General features: G+C 40.6%; 1 protein-coding gene across 2 annotated transcripts in view; it reads left to right on the forward strand.

Moving 5' to 3' along the window:
* hydin (HYDIN axonemal central pair apparatus protein) overlaps positions 1 to 25,448 on the forward strand; it is a 113,732-nt gene that overhangs the window by 83,018 nt on the left and 5,266 nt on the right. For both annotated transcript variants that reach the window (XM_070546530.1, XM_070546531.1), the window contains exons 44-71: positions 99 to 173; positions 592 to 775; positions 864 to 957; positions 1,261 to 1,339; positions 4,789 to 4,864; positions 4,943 to 5,043; positions 6,457 to 6,621; positions 6,702 to 6,836; positions 6,945 to 7,100; positions 7,323 to 7,531; positions 7,609 to 7,791; positions 8,382 to 8,501; positions 8,590 to 8,749; positions 8,834 to 9,006; positions 10,826 to 11,024; positions 11,170 to 11,263; positions 18,539 to 18,632; positions 18,714 to 18,882; positions 19,688 to 19,770; positions 19,914 to 20,051; positions 20,291 to 20,354; positions 20,686 to 20,890; positions 21,244 to 21,476; positions 21,555 to 21,697; positions 21,783 to 21,978; positions 22,094 to 22,187; positions 23,985 to 24,224; positions 24,353 to 24,495. In XM_070546530.1, the coding sequence (XP_070402631.1) occupies positions 99 to 173; positions 592 to 775; positions 864 to 957; positions 1,261 to 1,339; positions 4,789 to 4,864; positions 4,943 to 5,043; positions 6,457 to 6,621; positions 6,702 to 6,836; positions 6,945 to 7,100; positions 7,323 to 7,531; positions 7,609 to 7,791; positions 8,382 to 8,501; positions 8,590 to 8,749; positions 8,834 to 9,006; positions 10,826 to 11,024; positions 11,170 to 11,263; positions 18,539 to 18,632; positions 18,714 to 18,882; positions 19,688 to 19,770; positions 19,914 to 20,051; positions 20,291 to 20,354; positions 20,686 to 20,890; positions 21,244 to 21,476; positions 21,555 to 21,697; positions 21,783 to 21,978; positions 22,094 to 22,187; positions 23,985 to 24,224; positions 24,353 to 24,495 (4,005 nt within the window). The remainder of the gene's footprint in view (positions 1 to 98; positions 174 to 591; positions 776 to 863; positions 958 to 1,260; positions 1,340 to 4,788; positions 4,865 to 4,942; positions 5,044 to 6,456; positions 6,622 to 6,701; positions 6,837 to 6,944; positions 7,101 to 7,322; positions 7,532 to 7,608; positions 7,792 to 8,381; positions 8,502 to 8,589; positions 8,750 to 8,833; positions 9,007 to 10,825; positions 11,025 to 11,169; positions 11,264 to 18,538; positions 18,633 to 18,713; positions 18,883 to 19,687; positions 19,771 to 19,913; positions 20,052 to 20,290; positions 20,355 to 20,685; positions 20,891 to 21,243; positions 21,477 to 21,554; positions 21,698 to 21,782; positions 21,979 to 22,093; positions 22,188 to 23,984; positions 24,225 to 24,352; positions 24,496 to 25,448) is intronic.

Here is a 25,448-nt window from a genome sequence, read left to right on the forward strand (position 1 = left end):
ATCCACCCTTGTTTTAATTCACATTAAACAGTTAATTCATGACCAATGACCTCTGTTAGTTCATTAACATGATGTTGAATAAATGCTGGTGTTTTTAGTGTCACGGTGAAGTTCAACTCAGCAGTCTCCTGCCTGGACATCTGCTTGTTGATATACTGATGGAAAGATTTCAGGTACAGATTTCAGGATTTTTCACTCTGAATGGTTTAGGTCAAACTGTAATTAGAAAGGCACAACCAAGCAGGCGATTAAGGGCTAAGCCCATAAGAGTCCACCTCATGACTCAACAAGCTCCTAAAACATCAGGATGCAGAAATAACGTTTTATCAGTCTCTCACTTCATCGGTTCATGAGGTTTACTGACATTTCCATCAGGTCCAGGTCTGGTTCTTCTCTGTCAGCTGTTCTCTTTTAGATCTGCTGCTGTGTTTGGCATCAATGTTCAAACCAATGTATAAAACCTCAAACGTAAAGCTTGAAATACTCCCTGTTTATATTTGTTTTAACCTAACTTCATTTGACCAAATGTTAAGTTTAGCTTTTCTTGTTGTCTCTTTCTATTCTCTTGTGTTACTGCCATGTTTCTACCAGTTGAATGACTGTGACCAGGGTGTAGTTGTTGATGGCTTGAAGTCACAATATACTGAGACGTCATCAAACACACTTCAAGTTGTCTTGAAGGCCCTGAAGAACCGCAAATACATCTATGTTGTAAATGTAAACGACACCTATGCTGCTCGGAAGGCACGAGAAAAAGAGCAGAAAGAAGCTGAAGGTAAGACATGCATCGTTTCTCTGGCAAACGCACAGATTTTTATATCAGTGTTACATTTGTTGGTGAACTGGGTAACTGTGTTGTGCAGATGCCCTGCAGCATGAGAGCCCTGGCGGAGAGGAGCAGCAGGTGTGGGAGCTGAAAGAGGATGAGAGGGAGCACGGGACCCAGCGGAAACTCAGGTTCAAACAAAAACCAAAACTCTCCGTTAACATGTTTCTTTTCAGATTCTTCAAACAATCTAATTTCTACATGTTTATCATACATTTAAAAATCATCAGTATGTTAATAAAAAGAACAAACACTCAGGAGACATCACCTTTTTATTTAGCACATTGAACAGCTAATTATTAAGCTTTCATTGAGCTAAATTGAAACTGTCAGAAACAATTTCTAGTGTGAGTATTTAGTATTTGGGTCAAACATATTGACTCTTCTGATTTTAATTATGTTTATGGACCCACTTTTTTATGGTTGCATATAAGAGAGCTTGAGGCAAAACCTCAGGAAGAAAGGAGGCAGCAAGATGGAAAGAGTCGGCAAAATGAAGAGTTGAAGAAAAAAGTGAGTTTGGGAGGAATGAGAAACATTAAGTTATGCATATACAGTAACTAATATTCCCTTAAGGAGAGGAACGAGGTACAACACATATAGTATGGGACATAAATGCATGCCCCGCAGAGCAGTCATCAGAAAATCAGGCCCAAAAGGCTTGATTTGCTTTAGTGTAAGCCTTGTGATCCAGCAGACAAAACAGAGCGAGCCAGCGACAGTGCAGTCACATCCAAATGGTAAAACCGCGTAAAAGTGTGCAGAGAAGACCAACTGGCCGCAGCGCAGATGTCGCCCACCGGGACTCCTCTGAAAAGGGCTCAGGATGCAGCTACACCTCTGGTCGAATGAGCTCTCACTCCCTGGGGTAAATGGAGACTCTTGCTGATATAAGCAAGATAAATAACCCCCACCACCCAATGGGAGAGTCTTTGTCTGAACAGAGCTTTACCCTTGGCTGGATTGGCACACACAAACAGCTGATCACATAACTGCATACTGAGTATGGTTAATGTAGATACCAAATGCACGCATTGGGCACACAAAATGAAGCCTACTTTGTTCCTCTGAAGCGAAAGGAGGCAGATGAAGACTAGCCAGCTCAATGATCATGGAGCCGTAACTAGATAGAAGCACTTTTGGGAGATAAGAAGCATTAGGTTGTAATGTGACCTTGGAGCCATCAGCAGAGAATTGCACACATAGCGGGTGCACTGAAAGTGCTTGCAGGTCGCCGACACGTTTGGCAGATGCCAGTGCAAGAAGCAGAGCCGTTTTGTATGATAAGATTTTTATGTCAACTGACTCAAGTGGTTCAAACGATGCGTCACACAGAGCATCCAGCACAACTGTTAGCTCCCAGACAGGAACGCTCGGTTTAATTCCTGGTCTCAGTCTGCGGACCCCTTTCAGGAAACAAACCGCTAAGAGGTGTTTACCTGGTGCCACTCCATCGTTGCTAATATGGTAACCAGAAATGGCAGCCAAGTAAACCTTGATTGTGGAGAAAGATAGACTCCCTCCACCAGTCCCTGTAAGAACGTTAATACGTCTACGATGGGGCACTGGAATGGAGCAACATTCCTGTTCTGACACCACTTCTCAAAAACTCACCATTTTAAAGTATATAAGCTTCTAGTAGATGGTGCCCTAGCGCACTGCATGGTCTCAACCACAGCCAGAGGTAGACCCCTGGCTAATAAGCTGGACCTCTCAGCAGGTAGACATGCAACATCCACAGCTCTGGGCGTGGATGAAGGATATCTCTCTGCGACAGGAGATCGGGACGGTGAGGGAGCTCCCAGGGTCCTCCACCATCAAGCTGATTATCTCTGCATACCATGACTTTGCAGGCCAGTGAGGGGCCACCTTTAACATTGTCTTCTAGCCCAGGCCTAGAGAATATTTCTGTAGTATTAATATTATTTATTAATTTTTCATATTCACATAAATAGTATTTAAAGTTCCACTCAGCTCCAGTTGGTGGCAATAATGCAAGAAGTGACTTGCCAACCACCACAAAACTAGAAGATGACAGGAGAAAAATGGTGACTGTGCAATGTGAAACTCCAAAATTCACTAGAAAGTAAATAAATAAATAAATGATTTGTGTAAATAAATAAGCCTAGCCATTGGTGCCACCCATGCATAAATAAGATCCCCACATGGGCCACCCCATTTTAAAAGTCCTGGACACGGCTCTGCATAGCAACCGTCTTCTCTACCCATGGGGATGGGGTGCATGCATGCCAGTGAGAGAGACGCTCCGTGAGATGGCGGACCTGTTGTGTCACGGGCAGGTAGGTGCTGCCCTCTACCGGAGCGGGGAGGGACAGCTCTGTGAACTGACATGCCCTTAAGCATGCAGTTAATGGTTGATTTAGAGTTTTTTTTCCTTTATTAACACATTCTTTATTGAATAAACAATCGTGTGTTTTGGGAAAAAATGCTTGGGGACTGTGTGTGGGGAAAGCAGCACCGTTTGGGGCTGGGGCCTCTGAACACATGCACTGCATGGTCTGAAAACAGGCTGGACCGCGGAGCGAACATGTCTCCCTGCTCCGGAGGCCCAAATGGAGACGGTAGCTCGTTGCTAGGATGAGTGCGTCTTCTTCCGCCGAGACGAAGAGTCTTGCTTGAAGTTAGAGGGTGGGCCTTTGCTCCAGGCCGACTGGCGAGGAGCTTGCGACTTGGTTTGTGGCTGCTGAGGCACATTCCCTGTGGCTGCAGGCGCATTCATCCTCTTGGTTGGTGGTTCGGTGGTTGTTGGTTTGCATGAGCTCGGACCGGGCCTCCCTCTTGCATCCCATCTGGAAATGATGCAGCGGAACGCCTCGGTTTGTTTCTTTTAGAGCTTAAACTTTACTTTTATAGCATCCAAGGACTGTCCAAAAAGTCCCTCAGAAGACACTGGCGACAGGTCATTCTGGGTCACCGGAGAGGCGGCGGCGGCAGCAAAAGTCGCACATTGAGCCGCAGAGAAATCATCATCTCCAGCTATACTCCGGTCATCCATGTGGATGTCCAAAACGTAGTCGTCCTCATCCTCTGTTGGACTCATGTCTGGAGGGACAAGGGAATCCTGAGTCTCGGCCCTTCCATGATGTCCATTTGGTCCACCCAGCTGGAAGCGGGGACTGTGACCAGGCAGCCATCCTCGTCGGACTCAGACGAAGCCGGGTCTCTTGACTCGAAGAGCATAGGATCCTGTTTGGAGGTGGCAGCCTCCCCCAGGACCTTGAGAACAAACTTGACCCTGAGTTCCAGCGTTGAGCGCTTAAGCTTACTGCAGAATGAGCATGCGTCCGGCTCCGTCAACGCTCTCCTGGCATGGACAATACCGAGACAAACAGGGCAAGCTTCATGTAAATCCTTGTCATGAAGTGTGAAGCCACATCCCTGCTGGCAGGGTCTTATAGTGGACTTCTGCTTCTTTCGGTCAGACCTGGTGCTCATTCCGAACCACGAGGTCCAACAGCGGAGGTGTTAGCTAGGTGTAACGTTTTAACGAGGTTTAGCGCTCTGCGAGTAGGCGCACTTACGTATGCAGTGGTCTAGTTTGACACGAACAGTTAAGCTAGCTCCAAAAAAACACAGCAAAGAAAAGTGCTAACAAGCGGTAGCTAGCTAGCACAGGTTGAGTGGGAGGTGTTCCAGCGAGGTGAAGAGAGTAAGAACTGGAGCATGATGTGTGAGTAGGGGTATTCATAAGCAGATGGACCCTGCCCCCACATCACACGTCATGTGGCCTAAAGGCGTGATTAAAGGTGTCTTCAGTCCGACCATGTGAGGGAGTGATATCCCATACTATATGCGTTGTACCGAGTGAGTCGACTAAAAAGGGAACTTCAAAGTGTGGTTTATATACAAATCCCTTCTTAGCACTGTATAAACTAAAGGACACAAATACACTGTTACTCCCAGATGGTGAGCAGAGAATGAGTTTGTGTCTGCCTCTCTAGAAAAATGGGCGACGAATGAACTCTACAGAGACGTCTGCAGGTGCAAAAGAACAGCTGAATCTAAATGAAAGTGCACGTAAGAGTGAACAAACACTAAAACTATAAACATTCTTCCAACATCTGCTTTACTACTAGTTTCTCTTTTTTTCCACAGAACATCAAAGCAAAAAAGAGCGTCCATTACAACTGCTGGAAGAAGAGAAATTATCAGGAAACGCTTTTTTAAAGCCCAGAGTCCAATCAGAGAAAAAGATGGTCAGTTTTAACACAATGAAGAGTGACACACTTATTATAACATTACTGGGGTTTTGGCCTGTTTGTACTGGTTACAGCCTGCTGTTTTACATCACTAGACTCTACCCCGGGATGCACTGGTACTGGTATCAGTATCGGTAAAGGTTAACCAATACCAATGCAGCTGCCTGAAAGTGGCTTTACTGTAACTTGTCATTTCTGTTCACCTAATATTTTAGTTTTGTGATAATTTCTACTAATATATTTTATTTTTATCTACCTCACAGTCTTTTCCTGTTGAGAGCAGAGAAGAAAATAAAACCTGTATTCCAATTAATTGCATTTTTTGTGTGGTAGAAGGATTGGTATCGGCGAGTACTCGGATCCAAGTATCGACATCATGTCGGTTTGGAAAAAAGCTGTATTGGTGCATCCCTATTTCTAACTGTTTGTCATGGTCTGTGTCTGCGTCTCCCTCATGTGTCTCCTTGTGTGCTCCATCCCCCTCTAAGGATCCCCTTATGTGTCTCTTTGTGTTCCTCATGTGTCCCCTGGTCTGCAGCCCTCCAGATTATCCCTCCCAGGTCCTGTGTTCCTTTGGTCTCCCCCAGTCACCCCTCTGCAGTTTTATATAGGTTCAGCTTTTCATTTTATTAGTCTCTTTAGAGTGTTTTCCCACCGGTTTTTGTAGTTTTCCTTCCCCTTAGAATATTAGTTATGTTTGTTGCTCCTCTTGTCTTTAGGTTTTTACTCTTAAGTCATGTTAGTTTCCTCCCTGATTAGTTAATTGCTTTCACTTGGTTTCTCTCCCCACACACCTGCAGCCTATCTGCCTCTCGTCATGCCCCAGTGTATATAACCCTGTCTGCGTCTCTGTCTGTTGTTGGGTCATTGTCTTGTGCCACCTTTGTCTCATTCCCCGCTCTAGATTTGAGCTTCGTTTTTGGATATTCTAGGTTTTGTTATTTGGGACTTTTGATTTTTGTTTTTGGCTCCATGCCTTTTTGGATTTATTCTTAATAAAGGATTTTACGTTATTGCTCCACTCAGTGTCATCTGGTTCTCTGCATCTTTGGGTCCTAACCTCCTCTTGGCTCCCCATTGTGACACTGTTATCTGTTTCTACAACAAGTCAGCCTAATACACCAGTGCCAGCTAATTTATTTAAGTGAAATGTTTCAAACAATCCTCAAATCAATGGGTAACCAGTGCAGAGGCCAAAACCAGAGGAGCCCTAGCCCACTAAAAACCGGGCTAGGGTAACCTGGCCAACAGAACACATGTATGGTTTTATCTGCGGATCAAATCTTTCAAGCCAGATTCATAACATTTATTATGTGTGATGATTTATAAGTCCATAGGTAACTATATATATATATATATATATATAATAAAATCTGCTTGATGTATCACTCACTAATCTTTTTAATCCAGAACATTATGGATGAACTACAGAGTCAGTTCATTGAATACGAGGAGAGTCAGGTCATGGTGATGCACTTCCTGCAGCACTGGGACCGGATCCAGGGTTTGTTGTTAGCTCCTCTACCTGGAGCAGAAATCCCTCCAGATTCAAATGTTGCTACAGCAGAGCATCAGGTAAGTGTCAGATTATTGCCCACCTCTCAAAAGCTGGTGACAGTGTTTTGTTTTTTACCCGTGTGTTCATTTTTGTGTAGCATAAAGCTGACAACAAGCCAGGAGACACAGGCTCTTCTCTACAGAACATCCCTCTTATTGTCATGAATGTAACAGAGACAGGCGGTAATTTCACAGAGCTGCTCAGTAACGGCACCCTTCCTTTATTAGACGAGGTACCACGTGGTCAAAGATTACCACCATTTGGACTGGTTTTGTTCTTTGTTCTTACTGGTTGGAAAAAAATTTCTCATCTGCAACGTATTCTGTTTTGTCTTCCACAGATTCTGGACCATTTAGGGTTGGGGCCCAGCAGCCCACCAATCCCTCCTCCCGCCACCTTCTCTGCTGTTGTTTTTCCCAAACAAAGAGACCGAACAATGGTTAAAGAAACATGTTTCATCTTTCTGGAGCCTTCAGGGCAGAAAACAGATGCTAAGGTCATCTATCTTTAAGTCTTAAACTAAGGAATCATTGTCAGACAGATACACAAACACTCCCCCTCCCATTTAATGGAAGACCACTCAGTGTTTAACGTCATGACCAGAGTATTACTACCCTGTGATCACACGGCTATTACAAGTGTTACATCATTATTAATAAATTGTTACACATTTTTGTTGAATGTTTCCAAATGTTCTACATTTTTTGATTTCTTTTAGCAAACAATGGAAGAAGCCTTATCCAAAAGTAATGAGGGAGCCATCAAGGAGAACGTGAAAGACAAAGAGAAAAAAGTCAAAGAGAATAAAATGAAAGCACAAAAGTCAAAGTCAAAAGGGTCTTGCATACTTTCACAAGTCTCCTTTCCCGTTGAGCTCACTGATCATGATCACCATCAGCAGCGCTTAGAGATGAAACGCAGCCAGAGGTACAGAAAAACTCACTGACACACTTTGGGAGTTTCTTTGGACACGATTGTTTACCTGTGCACGTATTTCTTTGTAGCCGGACCACGTTTCGCTGGATTGTGCCACCAAACGGCCAGGTGCCTCTGAAGGTCTGGTTCTACTCAGAGACAACAGGAGAGTATGAGCAAATCTTCAACTTCGAGATAGCAGGAACCAGGAAACCTTTCCAGCTGACCTGCAGAGGGCGCTGCACATATCCCTTCATCTGCAGCAAACACATGTCAGTCTGCCTCGTTTAATTAAGTCTGGTAGAATTCTGATCATGGGCGTAGTTTTTTTTTGGGGGGGGGGGGGGGGGGGACTTTTTTTATTGTACAGGTCAGAATCTATTGATGACCTCACTTATTGGAGTTTGTTGCAGCTAAACCAAAACTCAGACTAAAGATTTTAAATACATTAGCACAAATGATTTAAGCAACAGTGATTTTAAGTAAAAGGGTCTTCAGCTGGTTTTAAAGGTGTCCAGACTGTCAATAGATCGTAAAAAATAAAGGAAGTTTATTCAAAAGCCCAGGTGTCTGTCTGGTATTTGGATCTTCTAGAAGGTTCTGGTGGGTGGACCTGAGGGCTTGGGTTGGAGCATAGGGCTCTAACAGTTCAGTAATATAAGGAAGAGCTTGACCGTAGAGCCCTGAAAGTTATAGTCAGAATTGTAAAATGAATTCTAAAGTTAAAGGTTAACCAGTGCAGAGATTACAAAGAATGGATAAGTTGATCTCTACATCCTTACAGATCCTGATGTGAAATTTTAATGTTTTTATCAAAGTCCACTAAACCAACAGGAGAAACTCACCTTGTTTGTTTCCACAGGACTCTTTTCACTCATTGTGAGAAGGTGCCACAGGGGAAAGATGAACTTCAGAGAGCCTACATTATCAAAGATGGATATTTTGAGTTTGGACCTTTGCTTTGTGCCAAGCCCAGAGACAGGTGAGAGGCAAAATAGTGGAAGTGAAATGTTAGAAGAGATATTAGTTATTGCCATTTTATTCACACACATTTTAATATTTGTATTTAGATATAAGGAGTGTGGCTTTCCAGAGAACTCGGTGAGGGTAGTTATCCATAACATATCCAGTCTGGATGCAGAGGTGATGTTTAGCTTCCAGCATGACCTCCAAGCTGCCACATATTTGCTGGACCCCCCGATGATGATTCTCCCTCCTGGCCAGAAACAGGTTTAATTTCTTAAATCTGATCTAGATTCATTTGATTTGATAAAATCTGCAACATTTTAACATGCAAATGTTCCTTTCAACTAGGAGTTGACCATATGGGCATATCCAACAAAAGAGGGACAAATAAAGGACTCTGTAGTCTGTCTCGTCAAGGATAATCCTGAACCTGTGATCATCAACGTCTCCTGCTGGGGAGTACATCCTAAGTTAGAGCTGGAGAGGAAAAGTCTAAACTTTGGAAAACTTTTACTGCACAGGTACAGAAACACACAAATCAGCCATGCTTTTAATATTTAGCTCAGAAAGTCTTCCAGAACTGCTCTGAGTAGAGGTTGGAACTCTTCACCCCAGTGTAAACCCAGATCTTGACCCTACTCAAATGATCTTTTTCACATTACTTAAATGTTTCTAAATTGTTTACATTACTTGTTAACACTGAGTTAGCGACACTGTTTCTTGTCCTTTCTTATTGTAATTATGTTTTTAGGTCCAATCAGTAAATGGTAAATGGCCTGTATTTGATATAGCGCCTTCTAGAGTCCTACAACCCCCCAAGGCGCTTTACAACACAATCAGTTATTCACACACATTCACACGCTGGTGAGAATGAGCTACAATGTAGCCACAGCTGCCCTGGGGCACACTGACAGAGGCGAGGCTGCCGACCACTGGCGCCACCGGTCCCTCCGACCACCACCAGCAGGCAAAGTGGGTTAAGTGTCTTGCCCAAGGACACAATGTCAGCAACAAACTGAGCGGGGCTCAAACTTGCAACCTTCTGATTACGGGGCGAGCACTTAACACTTGCCACTGTCGCCCCAATCAGTACTTTATACTTAAACTAAGTTAATCAATCAATCAACCAACATTGTTTATTTGGTTATTTTAAAGATAAGAAAAGGAAAAAACAAAAACCACAATAATACAAGGATTACAAGTAAAATAACCAAAAGGTGTAGGCTGAAGCCTAGCTTTTTATGCACACCCTATTTACAAAATCAATTTTATACTTAGAATGATAGAAAAAATGAATAACATTTTTTTATTTTATTGTAATAATCATGAACAACAACAAACATGCAATAAATAAATAAAAAATAAGATTAAATAAAAATAAAAAACACTAGTAATCTTAACATGAGTCAATGAATAATATTCATATAAACAGATGGTTTCTATGAATATAAATACTTTCAAGTTTTTATAAAACATAACATTTAGATTCACATCTCTGAAATACACTGGATCACATAGTCACAGCTTTAGACGTCATCTTTTTGATGTACATTTAAAAAAAGAGTTAACTGTATTTCGTGCCCTGATTTCAGTGTCTAAGTTATTCCAGTTTTGCTCCTTCTGAACAACTCTGACTCCTAGGCGTTTGTTCTAACTTTCTGTTTTACAAATTGTCCTTCCCCTCTAAACTAAGTTAAGAATACTTTAAGACGTGTCATTTTTTATTACCACTTATACATTTGAGTAAACTACTTTTTAATGGTCTGGTTTATTGTAACCATATGTTGTAACTATTAGTTTGCCTGGTTGCACCGCAACCACCAAAACCTGGTTCATACCGGTTTTGACCGAGTGCTCCTGAGGAGCGATCAGTGGTATTCTTTAAAAAGCAGCTGAAAACTCACTTGTTCAGGCTGGCTTTGGTCTGATCTCCTGCTGATTCTTCCTCACTATCTTCTTTTCATGCTACTGTTTCTACCAGTTCTGTCTTTCTCAGGATGCCATGGTTAGCTTTTCTTATTTATTTTTGTCTTCATTCACATTTTTTTTCTAAATTTCTCTTTCTACCTTATTTTTTATTACTATATATATGTTTTAGTCATTTTTAATTTTGTTCTTGTGAAGCGTGTCATGGTTTTTATCTTGAGAGGCTATTGTCTCTCTGTCGTAGCTTTCTCTTCACCACAACAAACCATTTCAGAGTCCACACCGATCAATCTTCTGCTCCCTCCTTCCTTCACATGTAATCCAGCAGCACCTCTCAAGATAAAAATCACGAGGTGAAGAACTCACCCCACTGTCATTCCTTCTGCTTGACTCGTGTATTTTCCTCCTCTACAGGAGGGACAGTCGTAGCACGGAGCTGTTTAATAAGACCTCCCTGCCTGTGTCTTGGAGACTGCAGGGGGTAGAAGAGTTTTGTGAGGAGTTGGTTGTTCCACAAGTTCAGGGGATCATTCCACCAAACTCCTCTTTCACTCTCAGTGTGGAGTTCACACCTAAAAGGCCTTTGGTCTTTGAAAAGGTCTTATATCTGGAGGTAAAATAAACATTTAAAGGTGTAGATAATAAACAACATGTTGTTTAAAATTATTATTATTATTATTATGTTTTTAAGTATTTGCGACTGGCACCCCAACCTTTGTGTTCATCCAGTACAGGTGTTGACCATCTTTGTGTTTCAGGTATCTGATGCTGAGAAGATTTTAGGAACAGTACAAAGCTTAACCATACGTGTCACTGCTGAAGCATGGGACCTAAAACTGGAAATCACACCAGGTACAAGCTGTAAAAAAAAAAAAAAATCTAATGTTCCACGTTAATGAAATGAATTCATACAGCTCTTCTCACACTCACACACACACACACATACGCACACACACACACGCACACACACATGCGCACATGTGCAATCTCACACACACACACACACACACACACACACACACACACACGTGGTGCGCGCACTCACACGCACAATTGCAAGTAATTCATGCATGCAATGTGACTTTGATCCATATTATATGAACCACTAGCACAAACCTACACACTGGAAATACAAATATTTAAATGTAATTAAAGAATTACTCTTTTAGATACGAGATTACAAATAAGGGGTCTTTCACCAGTATTGTTTATTTCTTGAACAGGAAAGTTGATTTATCGCCCTCCAAAGACAGACTAACTTCTTTAATGATTTCTATGATCTTGTGGCAGACTGCATCCTAAAATAAGACTATGTCCTATTTCTTGGGGATTTTAACATCCATATCTGCTGTCCTGACAATGTGCTTGCTAAAGGCTTTTTGGATTTGCTAGATTCAATCTAACTCAATGGGTATCGTCCCCAACTCATGCCAGGGGTCATACCCTGGACCTGGTTCTCTCTTTTGGTCTCCCCGTCATGAACCTTGTGACTTTGCCTCCTGTGTTCTCTGACCACTCTCCAATACTCTGCACTGTTAGACTTTACCTATCCACTTTACGGTAATAAACTGGCAACACTGTTGCCAGCATGATACCGTGATGCATGGTTAACGGTAACTTACCAATTAGTGTTGATCCCAGAATTATACCGTATATTTTATTGCTGTAAAAAACCCTCTGACTGCATGGCGGTGAGATACTGGCAACGCTGTTGCCAGTATCTCACCGGCAACAGTGTTGCCAGTAAAATACCGTAATATATTTCACAAGAAAATTACATCAATAACGCAATATTATACCGTGATTAATAAATATGTGTTGTGCTGTATGTTTATGGTATGTTACCGTAAGCTCATTTCAAGGTATGCTGCAATACCTTTTCCAGTGATTTACCGTAAACATACACTTTTGCTACTGAAAATAGTCAACGCTGTCAGAGGGTATTGTGTTTTTGTGGGCAGTAATCTACCTTTTTCATGTCATATTTTACTAAGATACGAGTAAACGGTAACATACTGTAATACAATAAAGGCTCCCAAAATAAAAGGTTTATACTTGTGCGTGCACACACACACACACACACACACACACACACAGACACCTGCACACTTGTTTGTGTAATAGTTGGATATATTTAAGATCAAGATGTAAACAAAATGCACTGGATTATCTTTTTTTATTTGATTGCTTCCATTAAAACAGAAAAACATAATGGTATAGTGAGAAGAAATTGGCAACTGATGGTCATAATGTAAAAAAGAAATGAATCAGTGACCTGTGTGACCTACAGCTGATAAATAGTCAGATGTATACAAAATGTCTACAAACCTTTCTTAAATGCAAGTAGTAGTTTACGTATTTGAATTGGTGTAAGAAAATGTTTGCGATCATCTGCCTCTACTAACAGAAGGTCACTTTTTTGTTGGACACCAATGACATCTTTCAGGTGGTCTGCGATGGACAGTACTTTCTGTCTCTCCAATTCCGGCAGGATGCATGTGATTTCATCTTCAATTTCCATCACTGAAATATAAGGGGAAAAAATCATGAAGAAACTGAATGGTGCAGGGAGACAACAAAAAGATCTGCCATGTTATAAAGGGGTATTGGGTAATAATCCATCAGACTGTCCGCATTTACACACAAACTTCTGTCTGTAGGGCAGTGTAGGCAATAAAGTCCAAGGTCAATAAGGCGTACTGACTGATGCAATTCTAGCACAAAGTACAATTTAGAATCATTAACAAGTATCACAACTATCTACCCAAAGTCAGTGCTCTCACTAGTGTGATCTACTACAACAACATGACCTTTGACATATTTGGTACCTTTGTAGACAACTGCTGACACATCTAGCATGTTATGATTAGAGACATTTGCTTTTGTCACAGCATCCTGAGTGGCAGAGTTGTAAAGATGATGTCTATAATCATTCACTTCTCCAATGACTTGAATTGTAGGTGGAAATATTTGCCCTGGCATAATACTTTTTTTCCATCTTTAATATGGATCCTCAGATGGACACAAAGAGTTTTAATATTTTGTCCAACATACCCACATCCAGGAACTTGTCAGCTAAGATTTCCAGTGAACTTCCAGCTCTCCTCCTCAGTGTTCTCCCCTCGTCTATGATTTCTGTGCATATGGGAACGAAAGGCAGTGAATGTTTTAAAAGTGGCTTTACAATTCTCAATTCCACAAGAAAACATATAATTTGCATTGTGTTTATGGCTTCTAACATGTGAACTGAACAATATAAATTTGTGTGCACGGAATCTATAATATTTACAGAGAAACATTTTAAGTACCCTATATCTTCAATAGTTTCTTTTCCAGGGATATTTTAAGCAATACAACAAAAATGCATAGAAAACTAAACAGTACCTTAACAGTAGGCTAAATAGTCATAAAAGGCTCAAAAATGCCTAAAATGTAACATCCCCTCAAAAAACGGAAAGTAGTATAGCTTTCACACTGGCCACAAAAAGGAAAATTATTTGACCTCAATATCAGAGTTAAACCTCTCCAACCTGTTCTGCATATCACAGCATGCACTGCCAGCAGCCTTCACCTGCAAACACTTACTGCCAAATTAGCATTTGTTTTTTTTTTGCTCCTAACTTTATTGAAAACAAATGTCATACACAAGAGAAGTCAAGGAAACAAACTGACTTTGATAGCAGTCTCCATTACAGAAAATGTGAAGCAAATCATTTTACCTTTGAAAAGAAAAAAAAAAGAAAAAGAAAAAATGATCAAGAGCAAAACAATAAGTAGCAGAAACATTTTGGCACAAGCAGTTTTCTTATTCATATCTGAGATGTGCTTGAGTGACTAAAAATATAATGAAAAGTTATTCAAGAAAAGGATAAACAGAGAACTGTTTTTCCAATTACATGAATAAATAAATTATTTACATAGAATATTTACAAAAAGAAAACATCAGATATTTTAAGTAAAATCTAGCTTTGGCTATCAGTCCAAAATACAATCACATGCTGACAATTGAAAAATAGATTATGCATTGTTTGTAGATCTTAACAAATTTGGTTTTAAGCATCACATTACTTTGCATGGGTAGCAGCTGAAAATTAATCACCTTGTTTGTCAGTTTTTAAAGCATTCGGGTAACTTCAATAAGGTGTTTACACATTTATGGACAAGGACCATTTTGCAGAATTTGCATGAAGATCACAGCTATAGCTAGTTTAAAAGCCAAAACATGCAGTAAAATACTTACCAGACTAACCAACTCCCCTGTAATGGGTCACATTCGGGATACGCGTTTGGAAAATGTTTTTATTTCTTCTTTTCCTAAAAGTGCAAGACAACGATCATATATTGTGTTTCCAATGTTGTTGTTTTGAAAGCAAATATCCAGGTTGTAACAGGTGAAAGTGATGAATTCTTTTTCACTTAGCTAATTCTGGGAAACCCAACAACATAAAACATACCTAGGGGTGGAAAATACCTTTGATGAGTTCTTCCTTGGCCCATTTCCTTAAGATTCCATCTATAGCTGTCTGAATTTTTTGTTACATCTATAGTGAACACAATAGATAGACAACAGCATAATTTTGGTGGCTGTAATTATCCTATAATATTGCTGTGAAAACATGCAAAAAAAACAAACAACTGGTGGAATTTTGAAATGATCAATATTTTATGGAATATTTTACATAAATTTCTTACAATTATAAAGTTGTAAACTGGTATCATGTCAGTTTTTTGATAAAATTCTGTAAACATTTATCAGTTTAAATCGCCCACCAGGCAGATGTCAATTACTGTCATTTAGGCAGTAGGACTAATAGATTAGCTTAAATATGATTTTATCAATCTGAGATGAATTTTTTATTTACAATGTAGGCTTGGTTAAAGCATCCAATCTTTTGTTTTATATTATAATTAAAATATTTTTAAAGAGATTTTAGTGAGTGTTTACATACTGTATGCTTTTATAATAGCTCAATTAAAACATTTATTCTTGGAGCATTTTCTCTTTACTATGGGGCATAGTGTTTTTTCAAAGAATTGTTTTGGTAATGCACTCTGAATGAAGATTTGAGCAAGGTATTTTAAAATGTCCACTGAAAAACCACAGACAGAAAAATGTGAGAGGTATACCAAATTTTTATATTTGCTGTACTTTACCTGTTTCCTTTAAAACAGTGACATACCATGAAAAATATGTGATGTTGTTGAATTTACTCACCATTACATGCCAAATACAGTACTACACTGCTAAGATTTTAGCTGTATTTTCCTTTTGATTTTACAGTAATATACTATAGGAATGACAGCACAGTCTAACAGTAAATGGAAATTACAGTACTACACTGCAGAGATTTTAGCTGTATTTTACTGTTGATTTTACAGTAATATACTATAGGAATGACAGCACAGTCTAACAGTGCATGGAAATTACAGTACTACACTGCAAACACTTTTAGAGGTATTTTACTGTTGATTTTACAGTAATATACTAGCAAATGCCAGCAAAGTCTAACAGTGTGTGATGTTACGTTGCCATGCCCTGTCCCTGTGTGTGAAGCTCCAGCTACCAGGTTCAGAGCCCTGGATGCAGAAACTTGCAAAGTTTGTGGAATGTATGTCTGTAAGGTTAGAGACCTTTAACCCTGATCCATCTAACATTGATCACTATTCACAACACTTTGATTTACTTTGTAATCAGGTCCTGGATGTGGTTGCCCCTCTCAAGCTTTGCAAGTCTCGGCCTAGGAGGGAGCCTCAGCTCTCTGATGTCACACAGGCTTGTAGGCGGACGTGTAGATCCTCTGAGAGAAAGTGGAAAAAGGATGGCCTACAGGTCTTGCGTGAGTTGTTCAGAGCATCTCTGGTTGCTTATCAGGATGCTGTGAGGGCTGCTAGAACTGCCTATTTTGCAGACATCTTTGAAACAAACTCCAAGAATCCCAGGATTCTCTACAAAACACTGAACTCTGTTCTGGTGTATCAGGAGCCTAGCACCATGTCTCCTACAGCTGCTGGAAACTCTGAAGCTTTTCACAGATTCTTTGTTGATAAAGTATCAGGCATTAGAGCAGCTATTTCTGGTAACTCTATTGACCCTGTTCCAGTTCTTCCATCACCACCCACCCTGAGCTCCCTCAATACTGTTTCTTTTTCTGAGCTGAGTAAGCTTGTAGCAAGGCAGAAGCCATCTGGCTCTCCACTTGATGTTCTGCCGCCTCGTCTCTGGAAGGCTGCCTTTCCGTGTCTTGGCCCATCACTTGGTCAGATTATCAATGGGAGCCTCAGCACAGGTGTGGTCCCAGCTGCTTTGAAAGCAGCAGTTATTCGGCCGACCCTGAAGAAACCTGGTGTTGATGTCTCTGTGATCGAAAATTACAGGCCTATCTCTACCCTGCCTTTTACTTCAAAACTGCTTGAGAAAGTTGTTTATCAGCAGCTGGTCTCACATTTAACTGACTCTGATCTGTTTGAGGTTTTCCAATCAGGGTTCAGGTCTGGCCATAGCACAGAGTCGGCTCTATTGAGGGTCTTAAATGATATCTATCTATCACTAGACCAGGGTACATCTGTGGTGCTTCTGTTGTTACAAATACAGGTGAGTCCAGGGAGGTAAGTCTTGGTAGGTGCAGAGAAAAGACTTACTGGGAGATGGGGAAGGCACAGGAATGAGGGAGGGCAGGTTGAGAGCAGGGGTGTATCCAAGTGAGGTGAGCAGGAGAGCAGGTCAGATAGGAGAAATGGGGGATGAGTCAGAGCTGCGTCCAGAAGCCCTATGGGGCACGGGTGAGTAATCCTGAGGAGTCGCTGAATCCAGAGACGTTCCAAAAACCTGGAGGCGGGTAATCACAAAAATCCAAAGTTCACAAAGTCCAAGTAACACTAGAGGGCTGGAAACTACCAAGCTGTAGTAATCATCTGGTGTCGAGGTGTGTTCTCCATCCTCCTTAAATAGCCGGACCCGCTGATTGGAAAACAGGTGCAGCTGGGAACCTCCCACTCCTGCAACACACAGCTCAAAGGTGGAATATTGAGAGGAGTACTCACCCCGGCTTATGACAGTACCTCGCTCTAGGTGTCGTACTCGCGGGGACCGGGCTTTCTCAGTCCTAGCACCGTTACTCTGGAACCAGTTGCCACCCTCAGTCAGGCTGTCCCCATCTCTGCCAGCCTTTAAGAGTCGCCTAAAAACCCACCTCCTCCACTTGGCGTTCCCTGAACTGTTTGAATTTGGCCCTCTTTTATGTTGATTTTATTTTGCTGTTTTCATTGGTCTCTTTATCCCTTGTTTTACCCATTTGTCTTCTACTTTAATGTTTTACCTGTTTTGCACTATTTGAATTGCTTTTATTATCGATTTATTCATCATGTTTTCACATTTCTCATCTACCATGTTCAGCGCCTTGGGCTTCCTGATAGAGTCACGGAAGGCGCTTTATAAATAAAGCTTTGATTGATTGATTGATTGATTGATTGATTGATTGATTGATTGATTGATTGAAGTTGTGCTACGATCTTTCATCTGAGCAAACTTCTCAATAACTCTGCTGAAAGTCGTGTAATCCATGAGTGGATTTGTTTTACGTAGTGGACAGCCAGTGCATTTAACCTTTTTTGCTCCATTGTGTTCTATGTAAATGTTTTAATCCTTCTGATTGTTGAAAAGTTCCATAAACTAGCTTCTATAGTAGCTAACAACAACAGGGCTACCTCTGTACTCTTCTTCTTCCCTGTGTCTGTGGTGAAATACTTGAGGTGCATTACAGGAGTGTGGGTCTGTGCCGCTGCACACTTGCTGTCCAATAGAACATCAATGTAATGTGATGTGTGCTATTCCAGTATTTTATTGGGCTTGGGACCTGTGTTCGGAGGGATTAGTATACTATATTACTCTAAAATGAACCATTTTGTTAACTGATTATCTGAGCAGAGAGCAACAGCGCCATCTGGTGGAGCCTGGCCCCACTTGCCCCAAATGCAGAGACGTCACTGCTCAAACTGAGCATCGCAGAATTTAGATTTTTTTATTTTTTTTTGTCGCTTTGCTTTAACAGATTTTTCTTCTAAATGATTCAGTAGCTTTATGAAAATCACTGAAAAAAAATAACACACTCTATTGTTTTACTGTGACAGACATCCAGTTGGACTTTGGTACCGTCAGAGTTTTTCAAGAGACTAAACAGTCTGTCCGACTGGTGAACAAAGGGAAATGTGATTTATCTGTCAAGTGAGTTTTAGCAGCTTTTTTACTTTTTATTGTTCCACACAGTGTAGATCTGCTATTCATTGTTTTTTGTTTTTCCTCAAGGTTCATGGTTATGCAGAGCAACCCAGCTCTTCCAAAGCCAGCGTCCATTTTCACCATTACTCCACAGAAGAGCTTCCAGTTGCCCATTAAGAAGCCAACAACAGTGTCCATCACCTGCACACCTGACAGAGAAGTCTCCATTAAATCACAACCCATCCTGGTTTGTCAGGTGAGGAATAATCCTAAACTGAGCATTAAGCTGTTCCACTCTGTTGTCATCTAATGTGTGAAGACTGTTTAGTAAATTAGGCAGCTGTTTGAGTTTTTAATTCACTGTTACATTTTGTTTCTCCGGCCAAAAGAAAGCAGTCATCAGGCACGAGATGTTTGTTTGAATCTTTGCAAAATTGTTTGGCATTGAACGTTTTGGAGTCCACCTGATGAAGATGCCAGCTCACCTGAGAAAAGACAAAAATGGTTCCAACTCGGTCGTTTTTACAGAAATGAAGCTAAAATCTGAAGCTGCTTTGTGAGATTATGCAGTCGTTTTCACAATCTAACCAAGATTACCACAGGATTACTCATTATTTCTTAACACAAGGTGATCTTAGTGAGATGCATTAAGCAAATCAGACAGTAATTAAACCATTAGTCAGGTTGTAGGAAAGTAGGGGCAGGAGAGATGAGATGACTAGTTTGAATAAAAAACAAACAAAAACAAAACCCTGAACATTATGAACAAATACCCTGAGTCTAAAAATAGAACAAGTGATACTGTGACATCAAGGCTCAGGAAACTTGGCATAGAAGAAATATTTCTAGATGGAATCCATCTACAGCACACAGACAAAAACTGTTATCAGAGTTCCTCACCTGATCTTTTAGGTGGTTTGATCAACACAATGTTTTAAACAACATGCAAACTACTTCATGACGGAGGTAAAAAAACAAATGTTTAATCTATGATTCTGTTCTGTAGCTTAAAGGAAGAGTGCTGATTTGTACATGAGGCTAACTGACTGTATCTTGTGCAGGTGATGGAATCCAAGTTTGGTGAAAAAGGACAAACCTTAACCTTCGTAGACTTCCATGTTTCTCTTCAGGCTGTTTTCTCCAGGTTATTGTACTTATTCTGTCATTTTTTTGCTCAGAAACAACCAGAATTGTGTCACTTTTTAAACACACTTAGTTAGTTGCAACATTAAAAGACAGTTGTGAATGTCTGCATAAGTTGTGATGAAGTTCTGCAACAATTCTTAGGTACCAGATCACTCCTGCGCAGGAAGCAGACTTTGGTCCTCTGGTGTGTGGCACTAAGAAAAGCCAGAGCTTCAATATTGAAAACAAAGGACAGTTCCAGTTTCAGTTCACCATCAGCTGCAATGGTTCTCATCCTGGGTAGGAACACAACACGCTTCAGCATGTTGATGTTGGCACATGCAGAACATGCTAACTGTAAGCAGGAGGATTTAAACCTGCAACCTTCTTGCTGCGAGGCAACAGAGCTACCAGCTGCGCCACCATGCAGCCCCACATTCAATTAAATAAATGACACAGATTAAATTAGTTTAATTTGTTAAAATATGAGCTTTTTAATTTTCTTTTCTGATTTCTGGTTTGGATAAAATGTTGCACAGAGAAAATTCTTCTGCCAAGTCCACTTGTACCGGACCTAAAAGGAAAGAAACACCTGTTCAACAGGTAAGCAAGCATCCTAGCTGTCTCTCCAGCAGGCTGTTGTTGCAGACAGACACTTTATAACTTTGCTATGTTGTTGCATCTTTTGTACATTTAAATGAAACAAGTGGTGTCACTTAGCTGATTTTGACACCTATCTTGGGGAGTTTGGACACTCCTGTGTAAGTTTCTGTTGAACATCATTAAAGATTGTCTTTGATTCCCTGCTTGCATCACAAGCATCAAGGTTTTTGACAGTAAATGTTTTGTTTTCCATCTGCAAAACAGCAGGACACCAAGAAAACGGCATGATCTTTGCGTGCAGTGTTTACTTAAGCTTTTGTGTTGCTCCCAGAAACTCCTGACTTTGGGAGAGTTCTCAGTCTGCCCCTGTAGTGGAAGTGTGCAGCCAGGGTCTTCTCAGCAGGTGATCGTGGACTTTGTGGCTGACCAGCCTGGTACCTGGAACCAGATCCTGGTCATTGATATTAGTGGCCGTAACCCGTCAGATCATCCAGATGGAATACCATACAGACTGATGGCTGAAGCCTGCAAACCAGGTATCAGCACCAGCACCAGGGGTTAACATCATTGATCTTGACTCTCAGTGGAGCTCTTTCTGCTTTGTACAAACACGCCTGGTTTAAACTGCTTGTTGTTCAGGATATTTTGTGTAAAAAATGTAGGTTGCGTAGGTTTGTTGCTTCTGTTATGTCAGTCCTGCCTTCCTATGTGTGCAACGGTAAACAACAATAACAGATTAAAGCCAAAACAGGGTTTACACCAGGTAGTCTATTAAACCGGTTAATGATTCTTTATTAACAGTTACAGCATGACAGCATCATAAATGCTGAACCATATAATAAAGTCTTGTTTATTTTATTTTTCCTATTTTTTTATTTTTCTTGTCCAGCTATTGATTTAGACACAACCTTCATCTTTGAGGAGCACTTCCTGTGCCATAGCCGCAGCCAGTTGTCCTCTGATCAGTTCAGAGAAGCTGAAGGCATTTATGTTGTGGATGAAAACAAGTTTGTCTTCAACAAAATCCAGGTTGGTAGAACTGCTCAGGCCCGCTTCAGGATGACCAACACCAACAATGTCTCCTGCAGACTCAAGCTGGCCATCAGAAGTGTCCGACCACAGGTGAGATTAGTGGAGCCATTCCGTTCCCGTAGGCACAGAGTCAGAAAATCTAAAAATATGCGATGGATTTTCTTTCAGGCTTCACAAAACATGGATATATTTGGCTTACCCGTTACAGTGCTGAAAGTACCCAAACGGTCACACGCATTTGCTTTCGTCACCTTCACACCTAAAGCCGCACAGCATTACAGCGCTGTGTTCCAGGCCACGGTGGAAGGCAGGTGAGTGTACGTTACAGTAGATGAGATCAGTGCCACATCTGGGGTTCTATAGCTGTGGAGTGTATTCTTCCTTTGCTGTGTCCAGTGGATCAACGACATCAGAAAACAAGAGGCTGGAGTTTGGCCTAGAAGGAGAAGGCAATCTTCCCACCATACGCGTGCTGCGACCCGTTCTTAGAACCAGCTCAGGAGCTCCAAAGATGCATTTTGGGCATGTTTGGGTTGGGCGGAGGCGCACCTTACCTCTGGTTCTGCTGAATGATGGGAATGTCACAGCTCAGGTGGGAGTAGGCTAATCTTTTATTTTTATGTAAAGGGCACAATAGTATTACAGCATGTTATAATGAAAGAACAAATCGTTTTGTGAGAATGTTTGTGTGTGTAACTGTCATTTAGGTCCATATTTACATGATGGATAAATTTGGTGTGTTCACCATCGAAGATTCTTCTGGTAACACCTCCGTTCACTCCACCCAGCCAGAAGACTCCGGTAAACAGTGAAATACTTCTGTTCTCAAGAAGTACTTCTATTTTTCAGTGTTGTAGTTTTGACATCATCTAAATTTCAGTAGCTAATGTTTACTCAGACCCAGTATCTACACGAGGGTCTTCCCTCTGACTCATGGGTCCATAAATCAAGGTCACAAAGGGGTGGCCATTAAATTAGAACTGAATAAAACAAGAAACCCTTTATGGGAAACAAGGTGCTACATTACAAAAGATAAATAAAGAATGAAATGTTATTATTAAAGAGCAAGTCACCCCCCAATCAACTTTTTTTTGCTGATAAACTATATAAACGAGTGTCTAATCATGCTGTAGACACGTGTAGTCAATTATTTGACACTTTAATGCATCTTAGTTCACATTTAAATATTCTGCCTAAAACTGTCAATGTTGCGCCTTTGTCAGGTAAAAACTCTGCATTACATTTGAATTTAAATCTGCCATCGCTACTGGCTAAGACGTACACAATGACGTTAGTTGGTACATTATGATGTCACAATGCTGTTGTGAGCTTGTGTGTGTGTGTATTTGTTAGCGGCTCCGCCCTCTCGGTCTGCCAGGCAACAGCATTTGTTGCATTTTTCAAACATGAAGTGGGAGGGAAGTAAGACTTGTAGGGGGTGAGTTGCACTTGAAAGGCATAAAATTGTATTTAAATTCTGAAAAACAACCATGAATAATGGATTAAACATATAAGAAATTGTGAAATCATCATAAATGAAAAAAGTTATTTCATTTACATATTTTGTAAATAATTTTGTTTCATGATTTATTTCATCGTTTTTTTGTTGACTTTGCATTACATTAATTTATTTTCATCTAATATTAGATTTATTTAAAAAAATGCAAAATAAATTGTTGACAGTCTGGAAATAACAATAAATTCCTGCTGATTTTCTATTAATTACTAGGTCTAAATATCTCACACCAGACCAAAGCAATCAACCTTCAGTGTTAGCCCCGCCCCCTGACTTAAATGAGCAGATTAAAGGTTGAATATGAAACAATTTAATAAAACGCTATATTTAAACAAAACATCCACAGTACGTTTAGAGGTGTGCAGAATGAAGATAGTGTTTCCTTTAAAAGCTATATTTTAATTAAATATTTATTTAGAAGGCACAACGCTGGGTTTATGTTTACATCTACCAGCCTTTAGAGGGCACTATTACGGGTTGCCAAACAGTCCGCTCGGCAAAGCGAGTTTGGTCCTGTAGAAAATGGCATACTCTGCAAGTCACGCAGCTGCTTCTGAACCCAGAAGATGTTATCCTTCTCAGAAGAAGAGCATCTATAAAAGATCTAAAACCAGAGTGAGCTTAGGTGAAGCCTACAACAGATGGAACCAAATAAAAAATGTCACATGTCGGCAGCGAACCTGGTATCCCGACGGCAGGAAACCTTGTTCTGCTGTTGCAACAACAACCTCCACACACTAGATGTCTCTTTGGTGTTCGTGTTCCATATTCAGCCTTTAACAGATAAAATAAAGACAGATGAAATCATGATATATATGATTTTTATAAACAGTTTGAATATTTTTATTTATGACACATTGAATAAATTCTGGGTTTCATAGGTTACTTGTGTCCTCAGATTTGCCTCATCCTAAAGAATCTTTAATACCTTATTTTCATTTTTTGTAATGTAGCAACTTTGGCTCTCAATCCCACCAAGGAGTCAGCATATAGCCAGCTGTCTGCCGAGAGCTAAATTAACTCTTTCTTTTTACATTCCCGGCTAATATTTCTCATGGCAAACGTTTTTCCTTCTGCTGCAGATGTCCGCTCAGAGCACAGGGCCATTCTGACGCTAAATGCTAAGGAACAGACAAGCTTCGAGGTCAGCTTCTGCTCAGACAAACCGATGTGTGTCAGAGCATCGTTGTTACTGCAGGTGAAGGACAACAAGCACAGCAACACTACGGTCCAAGTGACTGGGGAGGCGTACCAGGAAATCATCTCACTCAATAACATTCTCAGGTCGCCACAGCAGACGGATCAGGAAGAGGAACCTGAAGGTAGTGAAATTAGAGAGTGCATAAGAGTCTTTGGTTCAGACTTTCTCAGTTGATGGGGAACAGCTACTTCCTTAAATAAAAGCCTGTGTTTTACACTAAATCCACTAAAAGTCATCCTTTTCTCTAAGGAAACTACAAGGTGCTGCATTTTGGTGACTGCTACATTAACATGGTGCACCAAAAGAGATTCACCATGACCAACCACAGCAGCAGCCAGGTGGCCAGGTTTGAGTGGCCCCTCGGTGAACCTCTCATCAACATTTCCCCTCAGGTGAAGAATGGATGTTGTATATTAATATGTTTACCTACAACTGTTATCTGTGCTTTAATTGTTTGGTTAAAAATCCATTTTGTTGATCATTTTTATTTGTTTTCATCCTTTTGATGTTTTATTTCAGAAGTCAGTCTCAGTTTCTCAGAAAGCCTTCTGTGACATTATTATATTTATTAGGAAAGCCTGTTTATAAACGGTAGAATATGACAAACAGAAACATCTAAATTACTTTAGTACCTAGAATCAGGGGCGCAGATAGGATTTTCAAACTGGAGGGGACAAAGTTCCAATGTACCCTCCCCCAAACACACACACACACACACACACGCACACGTACACATACACATACACAAACTATTGCAAGCGCCTTAACTAGAGCTCAGTCAGTTTGTGTAATTTCATCCAATGGTTTGCTTAAAAACTAACACTTTTATATACGTGTTTGAAGCCATTATGCAGTGGAACGCTGGCAACAAAGCTCTGCCTGATCAACACTATAAATGATAAATGATCCGCACTTGTATAGCGCCTCTCAGAGTAAGGACTCCAAAGCGCTTTACACTACAGTGTATCATTCATCCATTCACACACATTCACACACTGATGGTGATAAGCTACAATGTAGCCACAGCTGTCCTGGGGCGCACTGACAGAGGCGCTCCACTATTTAATTCAGTCATTTGTTATTCTTCCAATCAATTACTAACCAAAACCTCATGCTTTATGCAAAACATTAAATGATTTTCAGCATACCAATCTTTACAGAAAACATAAAAACCCTAAAAACTGCACATAAAATATATTTAAAAACAATATTCACTTATCACTTAGAGCAGTGGTTCCCAAACTTTTCAGCCTGACCAACAGATGTTCCTTCGTATTTTTACGATATTTAGAAATTTTCATTATATTTTGAAAGTTTTTATTTATATATAAATATATAATGTCTT

This window comes from Nothobranchius furzeri, chromosome 17 (assembly GCF_043380555.1).
Source record: "Nothobranchius furzeri strain GRZ-AD chromosome 17, NfurGRZ-RIMD1, whole genome shotgun sequence".
Taxonomy (NCBI): Eukaryota; Metazoa; Chordata; class Actinopteri; order Cyprinodontiformes; family Nothobranchiidae; genus Nothobranchius; species Nothobranchius furzeri.